General features: G+C 53.1%; 5 protein-coding genes across 5 annotated transcripts; 2 read left to right on the forward strand and 3 right to left on the reverse strand.

Annotated features, from left to right (window-relative positions):
• Positions 1-857: 857 nt before the first annotated feature.
• EV422DRAFT_238822 (uncharacterized protein) lies at positions 858-2,815 on the reverse strand. Its single transcript, XM_053065634.1, has 2 exons — positions 1,404-2,815; positions 858-1,343 (listed from the first exon to the last, which is right to left on the reverse strand). Exons 1-2 carry the CDS (start codon positions 2,733-2,735, stop codon positions 906-908), a joined length of 1,770 nt encoding a protein of 589 aa, XP_052928651.1. The 5' UTR covers positions 2,736-2,815; the 3' UTR covers positions 858-905.
• Positions 2,816-5,812: 2,997 nt separating this feature from the next.
• Positions 5,813-7,025, reverse strand: EV422DRAFT_516852 (uncharacterized protein). The gene is made up of 2 exons (XM_053069412.1): positions 6,968-7,025; positions 5,813-6,899 (listed from the first exon to the last, which is right to left on the reverse strand). Exon 2 carries the CDS (start codon positions 6,893-6,895, stop codon positions 5,858-5,860), a length of 1,038 nt encoding a protein of 345 aa, XP_052928652.1. The 5' UTR covers positions 6,896-6,899; positions 6,968-7,025; the 3' UTR covers positions 5,813-5,857.
• Positions 7,026-8,336: 1,311 nt separating this feature from the next.
• On the forward strand, positions 8,337-10,068 carry EV422DRAFT_238881 (TAFII55 protein conserved region-domain-containing protein). Its single transcript, XM_053065635.1, has 2 exons — positions 8,337-9,039; positions 9,127-10,068. The coding sequence occupies exons 1-2, from the start codon at positions 8,485-8,487 to the stop codon at positions 9,772-9,774; spliced, it is 1,203 nt and encodes a 400-aa protein (XP_052928653.1). The 5' UTR covers positions 8,337-8,484; the 3' UTR covers positions 9,775-10,068.
• A 792-nt stretch (positions 10,069-10,860) lies between these two features.
• Positions 10,861-12,329, reverse strand: EV422DRAFT_564309 (uncharacterized protein; the record flags this gene model as incomplete). Its single annotated transcript, XM_053072184.1, has 4 exons — positions 10,861-11,360; positions 11,434-11,935; positions 12,030-12,218; positions 12,288-12,329. 4 exons carry the CDS (start codon positions 12,327-12,329, stop codon positions 10,861-10,863), a joined length of 1,233 nt encoding a protein of 410 aa, XP_052928654.1.
• A 1,637-nt stretch (positions 12,330-13,966) lies between these two features.
• On the forward strand, positions 13,967-15,121 carry EV422DRAFT_492546 (kinase-like domain-containing protein; the record flags this gene model as incomplete). The annotated part of the gene is made up of 1 exon (XM_053067608.1): positions 13,967-15,121. The coding sequence occupies one exon, from the start codon at positions 13,967-13,969 to the stop codon at positions 15,119-15,121; it is 1,155 nt and encodes a 384-aa protein (XP_052928655.1).
• Between the last annotated feature and the right edge of the window lie 261 nt (positions 15,122-15,382).

Raw genomic sequence — 15,382 nt, forward strand, 5'->3', positions numbered from 1 at the left:
GAGATGGGATAACCGTACCACGGAACGCTCTAAAACGCCTTGTACTTGATGTCTGATATTCGAGTACGGAAAGTATCAGCACTAGAAAGTTGGCTGTGCTTACGTTGACGCGTTAGTTTCGCGTCAAACCATGGGAACGCGTTTTTGGAGCTTCCCTTGTTGAGATGCAAACTGTCAGCAGAACACGCCCGAACTCCTAGTGATTGTATATGTAGAGATCCACAGGGTATGCAAATCACGTATGACGCGCTGAACATAACTTCGGGCACTCGAAATCCTTTCTCATCGGACGGGTCAAGGTAAGTGGTTGCTTTCTTTGTTGCCATCGAGGTCTTTATAAGCCGCGAGGTTAGAGTTCCGCCACGCCGTCAAACACCGCTTCGTTCAGGAAACTCTTCAAAAACTCTATTCTGCAACCTCAGCACCACCAAGCCTGACATTGCGAGGTGTATTGATCTCAACTAATTAATGTGGCACGTATAGTATGAAGGGAAGGAGCGATACGCCGGGCAGTACATACCCCACGTAACGGGCAAGAAGGGGGTACTGCACCATGGCATACTATTCTAGTACTGAAGGCCTGACCCTAAGCAGGTGAGGCCAAGACTCTGTGGCAGGCTCCAATGTCCTCGATCCTTTCACGGGTCCCAATCCAAAAAAAAAAGTATCGCGCAAAATATGCTTGTTCACGTCCATCGTGCCTGCTTGTAATCACATGCGTCGTGCGCTCACGGTCATCCGTGGGAGCGCGAAAAGATCGTGGAAGCGCGGCGAGTGTCCGGACGCTTCAGACGTGGTTAGACCTCTAATAGGGTCCTGCCCACGGCCTGCGCCTACAATTCTAGGTCCTCCAGCGCCGAATGATACAAATCCCCTTCCGAATCCACACTCAGGTCCTCCGGTTCTCACAGCAAATCCGATGACGCCGGATAAAGCATGCGAGTGGCCGCTTGCCATCGCAACGTTCCACTGAGTGAATTCAGCGTGCCTTCACTGCTACTAAAAGAGACTCCAAACGCGACCTCCCCATCCCTATCGGGCATCTCGATGCCCTCCCCGTCCTCAAAGCTGCTTTCGCTGATGGTGTCTAGTGTGTGCGGCATAAAGTCCGCCAAGGCGGATTCGTAGTCCGATGGCTCGTAGCAGCCGTCGATGGCCTGCTCTTCGTCTTGATCTTCCTCAACTTCTGCGACTTCGACGATATCACACTCTTGTTCGTGCTCATCGCCATCGGCTTCGGATTTCCAGGATACGACGGTGATTTCGGACGACTCGTCCCATTCCAAGCTGGCTTCCTGAGTATGCTTGTTGCTACGCAAGGGAGGACAGAGAAGGGTGGAGTCCTACAAATCGCGTCCGTTAGGTTCGCTTTCAGATTCAAGCGATCAACAATACGGATCTACCTTTCTGTCTTTGAGCATATACTGAATGGCAGCCATATGTAGCTCAGATCGCGTCTTCCGGAAAGACTCATCATTCGTGACGTGCACGTTCGTAACCATACCCAATCCATCCGCACCGGTCGGAGATCCCGTAGCACTCTTCCCACCTCCATCCATCGAAAACTCCGAATCGGGATCATTTTCAAACGAAGACGAGCGGTTTCCGTACATATCGACTTCGATCGTAGGCATAGACGTCTGCGGAGTCATGTACATGGCCTCCCTGGACAGATCTGGTTGAATCGGGGCGACAATGTATCGAACAATCGGCCTGTTTTCGTAATCGGAGGATAGTTCGGTGGACTCCCATGACGTATCATCTAATATTGGGTCGGGATGCGGGAAGTAGGAGTTGGGAGCATGGCGCGCTGTTGCGGGTGCGTAAGCCCATTGAGAGCGCATTGTGTCGTGGTTCGTTAGAAAGTCACTGTCCGTTTCGAGACTGACGGGTATGATCGTTTCTTCGCTGGCTTCGGAGCCGTACGGAGTAGGGGGTTCCATCGCCATCATGTCGCGGAACTCGCTCAAAGCGTAATCCAGATCGTCATCCTTGGTACCTGGAGGGCTCGTCTCTTTCAATCGAATCTCAAATTCGTGTCCCGCGTCGGATCTAATTATAGGACTGGAATTCGATGACGAGTGGGAGAGCGACCGGAGGAGAGCAGGCTGCTCATGGTTGCCATCATCTCTTCGTATTGGCTCCTCGCTGCGCTTTGCCGACGCTGAAACTTTCAATAATCTGCTAGGAACTGGTAAGCGGCTTCTGAAGCTCGTCACACGCGTAGGCAGCCGTTGGGAGAGTAGTGTGGTTGATGTTGGCTCAAGTTTGCGTTGTGGTGGTTCTGGGGTCAGCGAAGCTCCCGAATCGCACCGGGATCTGTCAAATGACCAATCTACAGCGAGCTCTTTTCCGTCCGTCTTATGATTGATGATGCTGCCAGAATGAGCGGACGTCCATACAGGCAGACTGGAAGTCGATTTTGAGCGTAGGCGCGCAGTCCTCGGTTGCAACCCGGCTGCTTCGATCTCCGATGATGGCATGGTGGGGTTTTCATCCTTTTCTCTCGGCGTCGACGACGATAATACGATCATTGACAACGGCCTCCGTCGCTTCCTCTGCTCGCACGTTCCACTTCCTTTGGGTCCCATATTGTTGCTGAAATCCACCCGTCCCGCGGCAAGCTTCCGGACCCGCGACTCTAACCACACCGTCCGTCTTTCCAACAGGAGCAACTTCTTCCGTCGTTCGTCACATATCTGAAGGCTTGGCAGAGGAGGTTCTGCTATAGACATGCTGTCAGAAGGTATTTGTATCTGTCCAATCCCATATGGGACGGTGCGACTTGGGGCGGGTGTAGATCGCCCAAGATGACCGCGCCTTCGTTTTTGCGCCGTATACTTGCACGTTGACTTTTCAAACCAAGTCGGCTGGACAAGGCATATGGGGCCTGAAGCTAGGGAAGTCTCGGTTCATAGGACATTGCGAAGGAGATGTCTTCTAAAGGCGTTGACGACTGGATGGGCAGCATGGGAGAAATGAAATGAGTTGGACGACAATTTGTGCACAAGGAGGCTCGTGCTCGCGGCTGAGGTGTACAGTACAGTACGATTGAATCGTGCCAGGGGGTTAGGGGTGGGCCGTGCATGTCCGATCCACTCTGCCCCATCCCTCTTTCTCCTTCCACAGAGCAGGGAAAAGACCTGGCCCCTTCCACCTCCCTCTCCCAGGGGAGCAGAGTCTCAGCGCTCACATTCGGCAGACGCGGTCCGCGATTCTGACGGTAGTGCCCAGAAGGCAGAAAGCCGTGCAGTAGTTCATATAGAAAACCCCTTACATCGGACTTTTCCGCTTGACGCTGTGCAGCGCATCAATTTTTTCCAGCTATGGCAAATTGCGTCCTACATCTGCATCCACTGGGCTACCAGTTGGTGTTTTCGGATTACGTTAAAGAAAGAAACTGGCTGAGTAGTGTGCGTTTTTTGAAATTCCAGTAGTTCATATAGAAAACCCCTTAGATCTGGACTTTTCCGCTTGACGCTGTGCAGCGCATTGATTTTTTCCAGCTATGGCAAATTGCGTCCTACATCTGCATCCACTGAGCTACCAATTGGTGTTTCCAGATTACGCTAAAGAAAGAAAGTGGCTGAGTAGTGTGCGTTTTTTGAAATTCCAGTAGTTATATAGAAAAACCATTAGATCGGACTTTTCCGCACTTTTCCGCTTGATGCTGTGCAGCGCATCGATTTTTTCCAGCTATGGCAAAACAGGAATACACCTAATCCCCATCCTCATTGTCTGAAAAGCGGTCGTCATTGTCACTCTCCCCTTTGCTTTCAACTCCTGCGCCCTCAGACTGACTCCATTTCTGCACAAGATCATTGCGGTATTCTGTAACACCTTCAATGACGGCCTTGATGATGCCAAAGCAATTGCCGCATTTGCGCTTCTGAACCATAGATGGTGCCCCAATCCGCACAAGGCAGCAACCGCACGGCGCTGGAAAGCATTCCCTGACGGGGTCGGTGTGGGACCCAGGTGGGCAAGGATAGGCAAGACCCGTGATGTCGATGTGTTTGTCAAGCTTCACTTTGAGCTGACCGTGTGCATTGCTGGCCCGCTGGGCTAAGGGGATGACCGACTCAGCGAGGACAAGTCCATCTGGTTCAGCAGTAAATCGAAAGAACTTCGTTGTGCGTGACCGCTTTCCACCTGTTTTCCCAGTGCTGTGATAGGTTGGGGCGCCACCATTGGCCATGGTGTAGATCTGCACCTCCTCCAAAATGGTAATAAGCTTGTCAGCCGCTGCCTGTATGTTCGGCTCTTGATTGTTGCGGAACATAAACAATGTGGTACCGGCATTTGACGTGCGAGCCTTCCCCTTTCGCAGATTCAGCACCCCTGCTTCTTTTGCTTCCAATGGTTGCAGGGCACCTTTGAGCAAAACACGTGGCTCTGCCTGGGCATGCTCCATCATCGGGTGGATGAGCGGACGAATGATAGAGTGCCAGAGTTCGATACCCTCTTCACTGAGATATCGGAAGTTTGCTTGCATATATTGATACATCGGCACATTGTTTTCATGGTAGAAGCCCATGCGGCCGAGAAGACAAAGGATGACTGTCACGTAATTTTTTTTCCCAGTTTGAACAAAGAATGGCAGGCTTCGCACAAGGTAGCTCTCAAAGCGGTCGTAGTCGCTGGCGGTAATGATGACAGGTCCATTGAGCATCAGCGGCAGGTGCTCGTCAAAAAACGTGACCAGAACATGCACACCCCATGTGTAATTGTGCAGAAGGGCTGGAAGCGCCACACAGGCACGCTGCCATGCCTTGAGTGCAAGTGACAGGAGGCTGACCCGATTCACCGGCCGCAGATTGACTTGGGGACAACGAAGACCGGGGAATACCGTTTCATATAATGTCTTGAGGAGGGGAAACCAGTGGTGGTAACCTGCTTCCTGCATGTTGAGCGCAATGTGGAACGACCCAGGCCAGTCCAGAAACTCATCCGCAGCTCCGCAAGACGTGCGAGCAAGAAATTTCAATGTCCCCATCCACACGTAAAAGTCTCCAGAGGCAACCATAGGTGAATGACGGAGGTAAGGCCGCAATCTTGGAATAACTGTTTTGCGATACAGCTGAGCCATGTCCACGTCGGTTTTCATCCTGTTGTCCTCACTGGCCAATGGCACAAAGTTATCAATTGCCGAAACACAATGAAGGCGTCGGGTGTCATACATCAGTCGAACGTCCTCCTCACAACGCCCTTCACTGTATGATGGGACTGTCCAAAGGCGGCGGTACTGAGCAAGGATGTGGTGCGGGTCCGCAAATCCTGTGGCCTGAAAACTAGGGCGCAAGGGCCCAGGTGGCAGCCAAGGCATTGCCGACACATCCCACGTGCGAACCCCCACATTTGCTGTTGTTCGGCTGATGGACCGTTTTCCCCGCTCATTTGGGGTGCCTTGTTGCTGGTGCCAGTTGAAGTCATCGATAAGCAGTTTGGAAGGGCCAGAGCCATGTCAACATCAGCTTTGCGGGCTGCAATGAGTTTCTCTGCGCGAACCGTCTTATGCTGCGGCACCAGCGCAAGTCCAACTCGGGCGATCTTTGTTTGCTGGTCAGTGCTAACATTTGACATCTCCAGCTGGGCTGACATCCAGCGTTGGAGGTAGTTATCACTGTCGGGGATATCTCATCTTCACTTGTATTTCATATTATATCTCTTTACTTCTACTTGATCCGAGACCCGGGCTGGCCACCCGAGCTCTCGGTGATACATTACATAAGGCGCCAAGCCTCACTGAAGCCACGCAAGCCCCACTGGCAGCCCATATATAAAGCTGTCAGTCGAGCGGCCGCTGCGAAGAGCTTCTTACTTTTTTGTTCACTACAATACACTGGTCTCAGCCCTCTCAGAAGGGCCCAATATCGTCTACGTTTCCTCTGACGTTACAATCACGGCTATAACGGAAGCTGAGATCCAGAAGAATGGAGACAAAGACATGGCGACGCTTTCTATCCATCGTTCCTGGTTGCCATTTGGGTTTGAGTCCCCCGAGCAACTTCATTTTTGTGTCAAACAGCCCATCGCACCTTGTGTTCATATGGACGATGAACTCCTCCATGTGTCCAACAGGGTGCTGAAGATGCCCGTGATGATCCTTGAACGGGAAGAGGTTCAGAAGGCCAAGCTTCTGCTCATAACTTCGATCCACACGCTGAGTAGCATCAACATCCATTGCGGGATCAGGAACATTGATCTGGGCATCAACCTCCCCACCCCCACCCGCAGCATCTTCATCTGCAGTCTCCTCCTCGGCAGCGACAACGGCACCCCAGAATGCTCCCTCCACAGGATTGTCAGCCGGCTTTGGCATCAACGTCTCAATAACACTGGCAGCCGATGTGGTCCGGGATCGGCGAGCTGAGGCGGTGGGGGCATCCAACACAAACTCAGGCTCAAGGTGGCGCTTGTATCGACGCATTTCTGAGATGGGGAGCGGGTCAAAACTACTTTGAGTGCGCACTGTGGGAGGGGGCCCGGCAGTGTAGCGTGGGGACCTGGGGGGAGGAGTGTCCCCGCCGGTGGGGGGAGGAGTGCCATCACTGCTGGGGGGAGGAGGGCCGTCACCGCTGGGGGGAGAAAGCCCGCTCCGCCAATCTGCTCTCACTTTCTTCATGCAGGACTTGCACCCGTACAACTGCACTGTGGCGGCAAGCTCATTTGCAGAGGCCCGTAGACAGAAGTGTTGGGAAGTACGCAGCCAGGAACACATCTCTTCGTTCAAGAGAGTGAAGTGCTTCGCAACTCCCTTGGTGCCATCCCCGCGGCGGAGAGCTCTTGAACAGGGCTCATCTGATGTCTGATTCCATATATCGCACAGCACATGGGTTTCCCTGTCCTTTGCCGCCGCCACCGCACGGAGCAACTGGTTTCGGGTCTGTGGCATCTCTCTAAAACACTTTCCCGAAGTCAATATGGGCTTCCCGGTTCTAAACTTTGGAGGACACCTTCATCATACCCTTTGTGTCAACGTCGTAGGAGGGCTTCTTCCACTTTTGTGGGGCGCCAAAGGTTTGCTAGTAGCACGTAGTTTGGGGGTCAGCGCTTTTCAGGAGTTCTGCTTGGTAAAAGTCCATGGTGAGTAATTACTTTGTCCAACAGACCAGCTAGTGTTGCTCCTCATACCTGTTTTGATTATCCCACAAAGTCTCAGGTCAGTTGGGTGTGTGTGGTTTTGTAATTCCCCAAAGGAATGCTCAAGAAAGGAGCTGTGGAAAAGCGTCGGCGGAGTTGTGTATTGCCCTCGCGACGGACCCGCGTCTGCCGAATGTGAGCGCTGAGAGCAGAGTGGGCACCGGGTAAGCACTGTACCTCTGGTCCTGGGACCGTTTGTCGTCCGCCGTGCGATCGTAAGCATTGAGAAGTTAGAACTCCGACGGCGCGTCCCAATCCTTACGCGTACCCTCCCTAGCTCGGTCCTCTTCGCTTTCTACCCACGATTGTCTGTTCCAGCTCCGTCGTCGAAGGAAAACGACGCTAAACATACCCGGCCATATATGAGCCGTCATAAGGCTCCTCTCTCTGTCTCTCTCCCTTTGCCTTCCCTCTCTCTTCAATTACTTTCTCATCCCCGGTATTAGGTCTTACACATGGCAACTAATGGCCGCCATCGCGCCGTGATTCTGGAGGCGAGTGTCAATGCCGGGCTAATTAATTCTTCGCCCCTCTCGTCCTTTCCTCTCGCATACGCAAGGTCCTGCATGTGGTACTACATGTACAGCTCGCATTTCAGATATGTGAACCAGTCGATTGCTCACAATCTTTCTACTCGACGGCCATTCAGTATGTATGTATGTCAGGTGCGTTCGGGGACGGGAACGGGAACGGGGACGGGACCGGGAACAGGGACGGGAACGAAAGATGGAACTAGTAAAGGGACGGGAACAGGAACAAAGCCCGGGAGCGGAACAAGAACAGGGTCTGCGACGGGCTCACTTCGCCAATTCCAGTATGGCTTGGAAGGTACGTCCTTCAGTACGTGGTACGCCGTAAGGGTTTCGCGTTCCTGTCTTTCTCCGGAAGTACTACGTACGGGCACCCTGGCGTCCTGCACCTGGGCTATGTAGGGGATTGTCCTGGTTGACGTTGCCGGTCTCATATGTCATGCACAAGGCTCGCCTGCAGATCCAGGTGGCTCAATGGTCTTCAGGACATGCCACCAGCCAGCAATGCCACGGAGAACATATGTACGCCCCTGCCGTTCTCGACAGTCGTTCTGCGCTTATACGAACGTAAACTGTCTCTTCTGTCCGTGTGAATGGTGAAGCGGGGCGGGACAGGGTGGGAAGTTGACAATAGAGTGCCCAATGAGGCGGAAGTCCGAACGGTGAACGCGCTGGCTTCAGGTGAACGACCTCAAAAAGCCTCTAAAGCCTGAAAAGCTACATACAGCTACAGTAGAGCACGACTCCCAGGAATTCGCAGGGATTGTGAAGCTCGCACAGTGTTCCGCAACAACCGGTCCAACAAGCGACAATGGCCACCTCCAAAACGACTGGCGCCGTTGTCAAGCTAAAAGGCCCCCGCAGGGGTTCCAGCAAGCCCACGGGAAGAGGCGCGGCGAAGAAACCTATCCCCAAAATCACCTTCAAAGGGGGTGCTGGCGCCCACGATCAAGATAACGAGGAGGCACCGCATGAGGAGCATTTCATACTACGCATGCCCGCGGGCGAGCCAGCCCAGAAGCTGCGCGAGGCCGTCCGTGCCCGTGAGATCTCGGACGAAGTCTCCGTCGTTTTCCAAGACCCCCGGCAGGCGACGTTCCGTTTAGGACCGAACGAGAACTATTCCGCAAAACTTATGGACTTGCCTTGTATCATCGAGTCCCACAAGACGTTGGATAACAAGCAGCTTTACAAGGTGGCGGATATTTCTCAGATGCTTGTTGTAGAAGGGCCGCCTCAACCGGATGGTGTGAAGCCGGCTCCGGTTCAGCCGTTGCAGCACGATGAGCATACGTGGCCGCATGGGTTATCGGCTCCGTTGTATAACGTTCGGAAGAGGAGGTTCAGACAACGTATATCGAAAAGGGTGCGTGGACTGACTTCCACCTTCGGAGCATAACAATAGCTCGTTGGGTTTGAAGGCCAACAAGACTAACTGGCCCGGTATTTGCAGACTATCGAGGATGTTGAGCGCGAAGTCGTACGCCTTCTGGAAGCTGACTCGAACGCGGAGCAAGTACTGTTCGAGGTAGATGACGGCATAGACCGAAACGCTGCTGAAGAAGACGGGGACGAGGATCAAGATGAGGACGAAGAGGGCGACCTTGATGCGGATCCGGACGCCGCAGGCTCAGATGACCCCGAGATGGGCGCCGAAGATAATGAAGCGGATGCCGCGAATGCGGATATGGACCTTGACGACGATGGGCTGGCGGCAGATTGGGAAGATGCAGATAATGAGAACGACGTGGAAAACGAACGGAATGGCGATGAGGAAGGCGAGGAAGATGAAGATGAGGATGGTGACGATGAAGACGACGAAGACGAGAATGATGAAGAGGATGAGAATGACGAGGACGAGGAAGACGGGATGGCGCTGGATGCGTCACCGGAGAATCAAGCCAGACGGCAAGAAATCGACAACCTGCTGGCCGAGATTAACGACCTGAACCTGCGCATCGAGGACAGTCGGCAGAAATTGTTAACTCAGGTCAACCCTATCATGCGGAAGCGATTTGAGGACACCATCGTGCGATTGACGGCGCAGCTGGATGAAAGGAGGAACCAGCTTGAACAGATTCATCAAACCGATGCGGCGTAATACGATATCAACGAGTTGAACTTCTACGTTGACCATCTGGGCCAGCAGCAGACGGGCTTTGTCCACCAAGAAAACTTGCGACAGATCGAGGGCACTTCGCCAGCATGAGATTGCGCAACACCAGCTCCGCCAACACTTCATGCTCCATCCATCCCCCTGCGATTTGCCCCCGTCCGCTTCCTAACATACAGCCGGCCGAGGAAAACGGAGACGACGTGGATCATACACCACCCCGCCCCATCAATCCAGAGTATCTGGAGATGTCCAAGGACTAAGTCTTCCGTCCACCATATATGATGGAAAGGGTTAACCGGCAAATTACCGAATAGTCTTCTGTACACGGCCTCGTTAGCAGTCCATCCGGACAACCTCTCATCTTGCCGTGTCCTCGCTTCTTGTTTTGCCACGTCGAAACCCTAGCCAGCGCGTCTTGGCTCAAACGATGTCCACCATGTCGCTCGCTTAGATAGGATAGGGGTGTTTGGGGTTCCGTCTCGGAGAAGACAGCTGGCCCTACGCGCCCTCGCAAGAGGCCTGCCAATCCCACCGGTGTCCATCAACCCGCGGGCTTTGTGCGCAACCCACCGTCAAAGCACACCGCCACAACCGTCGCAGCACACCACCGTCCGTCGCGAAAAGCTAGCCGGATCACCACGCAATTCAGACAAGCCCCCACTTCCTGTGTGCATCAGACCACCATTTTCTCGAAGGACTGCAAGACTGGGGGGACAGGGGGAATCCATAGGCGTCATCTGCATCAACCTTGCTACATGACGTATCCCCACACTCGTACTCCCTTGAGTTCTATGCCTCCTAGAGGCATCATATAGCCTATGGGCCGGCAGTTTTGTCATCGGGTTATCTTATCCCATGAACAAGGTCCGGCAAGGCCTGGATCCTTGCGATCCAAGTAATTTGTGGTCCATTGAATAATATTTCCGCTGCTGTGCGGACAACCTATGGACAAAATTTTGATGTTGATCTCGGATTTCTCGTACGCAGGATCGCTCCTACACTGCACGTCTCTCAGGGAGGAAATTCGGTCCCTATGCTAAACCCACACTCAAATGAGATCTACAACCAGCATTAGCATGCCATAGGCAAACGCTCCTCCGAACCTGGTTGTGAATGTCCTGAAGAGGTCCTCATTCGCGAAAATTCGTCTGCCAAATGCGAAGCCTTCTTCCGCTGGCGGCGTCGGCGCTGGCGGTCAGTGGCGTGCATTTTCCGCATCCAATCGGGAACAAAATCCTCGTCGTCGGGGGTGGGCTGGCTTGAAGCGGACGAGGATGAGGAAGGTGTCTGAGGGCCTGACGTCTTTGGGGAACCCTCGTCGTCCGCAGTCTCGTCATCGAGGTCGTCTTGTTGCTTTGGCTGGTCGTCGGGGTCTTTCTCTCGGTATAAGTTGGACAAGGTATCGTCGAGGCCGAAGCTGTGAGGTTCGCAGAAATTGGCGTATAGGAACTCGTCCATCGAGTGGTTGGAGAGCTTGCGAGAAGGTTGCGGCGGCCCGTTTCTGCCCGAACCGTTGGATGCCGTCTCATCATCACTGAGATCGTCATCATCTTCTGACTCATCCTCTTTTCCTACCAAAGTCAATGACATTCATAAGGCTCTGGGACTCCAAAGCATAGACCATCACTGAAAAAGAACGCCCACCAAGTTTCGAGTGACTGGCGTGCTGTGCATTGGTCCTTTTGAGACCAGGAGTGGGTTCTGAATTTGCGCGGTTCAGCTTTGGGGTGGATGTGCCGGATATCCCTCTTGAGCCATCCCTGGTAGCTCTTCGATGGACCTTTCTCATCCACGCCACGAGGTCTGCATCCGCATGGTCGAAAATGTCGTCTTCATCGTCCTCCATATCTTGGTCAACCTGTTCCATCACGTCATTCACCATATCCTCGTACGTCGGCCGTTTCGCCTTCGTTCTGGAACCGGGCGGAGTGGGTTGCGCCTGATGGGGCCGGCCTCTAAAGTAGCTTTCGTGCTTCTTCTGCATCCAATCTTCCATGTCTTTCATGAGCTCTTCTGCGGTTTTGGCTGGTTTTCGGAACGTAAACCTGGGGCTTCCGGGTCCACTGCTGGTCCCAGCGACGGGCTTTGTGAGCACCCATCCCCGGAGGACAATCTCCTCGTACGCGTGGTGGATGAGACGGAAAGCCTGCCAATGCCATCAAAGCGGTGTCCGTGAATCCCACCTTTTCTCCCGAGCATCTTAATGCGTGGAAAAAAAAAGTGTGCGTTTGTACGCTCACCTCCGTCGCAAACGGATGACTGCATCTGTCAGGATGCACCAGCAAAGATTTGTTCTTATACGCACGTCTGGTTTCTTTCAATCTCAAGCGCACGGCAGTTTCGTCTGTCTTGTAGAAGAGCTCAGGTGCCAGTGCAAGAATCTCTAGGGGCCTTGGGGAGAGCCTTGCGAGGTCTTTCAACCGCTTGAGCTGGAGGTCAGGAAGCGGGGTTAGCACGCGGGCCAAAAAAGAGCGAAAGAGAAGGAGTCTCGTATCAACCTCGGTTTCAGACTCCTTGGTTAGGGATGGTTCACGACGCATATTGAAACCTCGTCGGTGATGGCCGTTTACAGCCTTTGCTATGGGATTTCTTTCAGAATTCTTCGATATTGAGGACAGACTGATGAAAGCGGTGGGTGATGTTTTCTACATCCTTTTCAACCAGCACTCGCCGCTCTGAACGCAGATATGCGGTCCCATATCACGGGGACGGGGTGTGTAAAGGCTGATATAATAGCATACAGTATGCCTGTTAGCCGACAGCGTTCAATATGGGTGGGAAGCCGTGGAACGAGAGGACGGCTGAGCAAGATGGTCTCACGTCATTCGCTGTTTGTTTGCGTTTAGGCCTTTTCCCTTCTTTTTATGAACGCGTAAACGCAGCCCTCAAATAACGCGTTCAACAAGCGAGAGAAGGCACTGTGCACTGCAGAAGGCCTAGACTGCCCGACGCGATGAGCCTTTATGTCGTTCTCGCATGCTCGATAGTAGATGGCGAGTTTCAAGCATTGCATGCTGGATCCAACCTGGTCATCTGGGCTTCAATCTTCTCGATTTTGTTTGCGGCGGTGGTAGGCTGTCTCTATGTCTTGATGGTTTGATGTCACTCCTCTGGGTAGAGGCTCGGCTGTGCAGAGCGAGAATCACGGACCGGTTTAGGACTAAAATCCTAAGCAGCGGCTTTCGCCAAGGTCGTCTAGCGCATTTGTCCCGTATAATGAGCAGTCCCGAAAGAAGTGGATCTACGATCTAGATACGCGATGAAAAAAAAAACGATGACACGCACGTTTTCGGGGTTCGCGTCTCCGCGTTTTTTGTCCTTGTCCTCCAAGTTCGAGGGGTGAACGAAGTTGGAACAGCCAGGTCATCCTTTTTTGTCAAGCAAAAATGGCCGACAAACATCTGCCCCGTATCTGAGGAGTTCCCCAGTCCACCTTACTGTATTGTAATACTCTTGGGAGCCGTTCGGCTATTGAGAGGGCTCTCGGGAACCTACCTCGCAGCCTTGCTGTCCGAAAAGGCTCGGTACGAAACTCCGACAACTCGCCTGTTCTATCTATCACGAATTGTACAGATTGGAACGGTCCGCTCGCCACCTCCACTTCGCAACGCCCAGGAAATCAATTCACGATCTCCTGGCCCTCTTTGGCCTGCTAGCTCGACGCCGTCTTCTCGCCCTCGCCGTCATTACGTCTGAGTTCGAAATTCAAACCGGCTCCAACGTTGTCCACAGGCCGGGAACGCCTAACGACCTTACGTCCTTCGTCGCATGTTTGGTCTTCCAAATCAAGTCTCCTTCATAAGTTTCAGTAGCCGCAATGCCGGCCCCACGGTGGACGAAGCGAGTCTTCGACAACGCCCCGCAGTCGGTGACACTCAAAGACGCCGTCCATTCGCTATCCGACGGCGAGACGGAGGAAGAAGAGGATCACGATCACATGTTTGCATTCGACAAGGATGAGGTGTTCGATAGTGCCGGCAGTGACTCGGCATCGAACTCGGACACTTTCGATGACCATGATGGGACACCGACATTACAACCGTCTCGACGTCCAGCGAGAGGACCATCCAAGCTGAAATACTCTTCGCGAGCTAGCTCTAGGTCCACGGGATCTGCGAATCAGACGCATGATGGAAACAGCGAGACTCCGAACGGTGTAGAGGCGGTCGGGGAGGGGATGCAAGAGTTGCGGCTGTCATTCGCGGAACCTGCAGACATATCGCAAGTCGTCGATATTCATAATTTCGATGTCAACGAGGAGGAATGTTCCACTGGCGTCGCTGCACCTATTCCGAAGAAGGTGGGGTTGGCAGACTTCGAATTCGTCAGCGTCGTGGGTCAAGGGGCGTATGGGAAAGTCTTTTTGGTCCGCAAGAAGAAAGTTTCCCCGAACGTCAAGAGCGAATTGTACGCCATGAAGGTCTTGAAGAAAGCGAGTATTGTTCTGCATGGGAAAGACGCGGAGCACACCCGAAACGAACGCAGCATTTTGGAAGATGTCCGACATCCCTTCATCGTCACGCTGCACTACGCGTTCCAAACCGCCTCAAAGCTTTATCTGATCCTTGGCTACGCATCGGGAGGCGAGTTGTTTACCTACCTCTCCAAAGAAAGGATGTTTGCGGAAGATGTGGCGTGTTTTTACGTCGCCGAGCTGCTCTTGGCATTGGAGCACTTGCACGACCTCGGGATCATCTATCGAGATCTCAAGCCTGAGAACGTGCTGTTAAACGCCAACGGACACGTCTTGCTGACCGACTTTGGCCTATCAAAAGTTGCTCTCGATGCACAGACAGTCTGCGGGACGATCGAATTCATGGCTCCCGAAGTCCTCGATGACCATCGGAAAGGAGGATACGAGAAAGCGGTGGATTACTGGAGTCTGGGAGTTATGCTTTTCGATATGTTGACCGGATCGCCGCCATTTACTGGCCACAATCGCCGGAAAATTATGGACGGGATTTTGAAGAAGAAGGTTGTGTGGCCAAAGTACTTGACACCGCAAGCGCGGGACCTTTGCAACAAACTTCTACAAAAGAACCCATCGAAGCGTCTGGGTGGAGGCATGTATGGAGCCGCCATGGTGCAAAAGCACCCGTTTTTCAGGAAAGTAGATTGGCAGAAATTGGCCGCTCTGGAGGTGGAGCCTCCTCTGGTGCCGACTCTCACGAATCCTGAAGATATCTCGCACTTCGACGAATGCTTCACGTCGATGCCGATTGGAGACTCGCCGGCGGAGCTAGGCATCGGACAAGCAAACCCAGGGGCCGAGGCGGACCCCTTCGAACATTTTGTAGGCTTTAGTTATGTGGCGGAACACCAGTATATGTAGATAAATGTCACCTCGCGGCAGTTTTGGTATATATGATTCGAATACCCATTGTTCCTATTGCATTTTCATATCCATCTGTACATGACGACAAACCTCGGTTTCTGGGTTCTTCCATCGTTCCTACTGCCGTTTATGTCACATTTGTCGCGTCTGCGGTATGGTCTCACGAGTCACCGGACGGACTCCTAAGGATCCCGGTTTCCTCATCTTGAGATCAACAGAACACCGAAAATCACGGGGGCCTGTTCTTGTGTACCTTTG

Source organism: Fimicolochytrium jonesii (assembly GCF_025526975.1).
Source record: "Fimicolochytrium jonesii strain JEL569 chromosome Unknown EV422scaffold_3, whole genome shotgun sequence".
In the NCBI taxonomy this organism is placed as follows: domain Eukaryota; kingdom Fungi; phylum Chytridiomycota; class Chytridiomycetes; order Spizellomycetales; family Powellomycetaceae; genus Fimicolochytrium; species Fimicolochytrium jonesii.

Bases quoted from the DNA above. Each gene is read 5' to 3' on its own strand.
- EV422DRAFT_238822 (XM_053065634.1), bottom strand. From the start codon at position 2,735: ATGTCTATAGCAGAACCTCCTCTGCCAAGCCTTCAGATATGTGACGAA. The intron at 1,344-1,403 runs GTAGATCCGTAT...CGCGATTTGTAG, and splicing joins ATATGCTCAAAGACAGAAAG to GACTCCACCCTTCTCTGTCC.
- EV422DRAFT_516852 (XM_053069412.1), bottom strand. From the start codon at position 6,895: ATGCCACAGACCCGAAACCAGTTGCTCCGTGCGGTGGCGGCGGCAAAG.
- EV422DRAFT_238881 (XM_053065635.1), top strand. From the start codon at position 8,485: ATGGCCACCTCCAAAACGACTGGCGCCGTTGTCAAGCTAAAAGGCCCC. The intron at 9,040-9,126 runs GTGCGTGGACTG...CGGTATTTGCAG, and splicing joins GACAACGTATATCGAAAAGG to ACTATCGAGGATGTTGAGCG.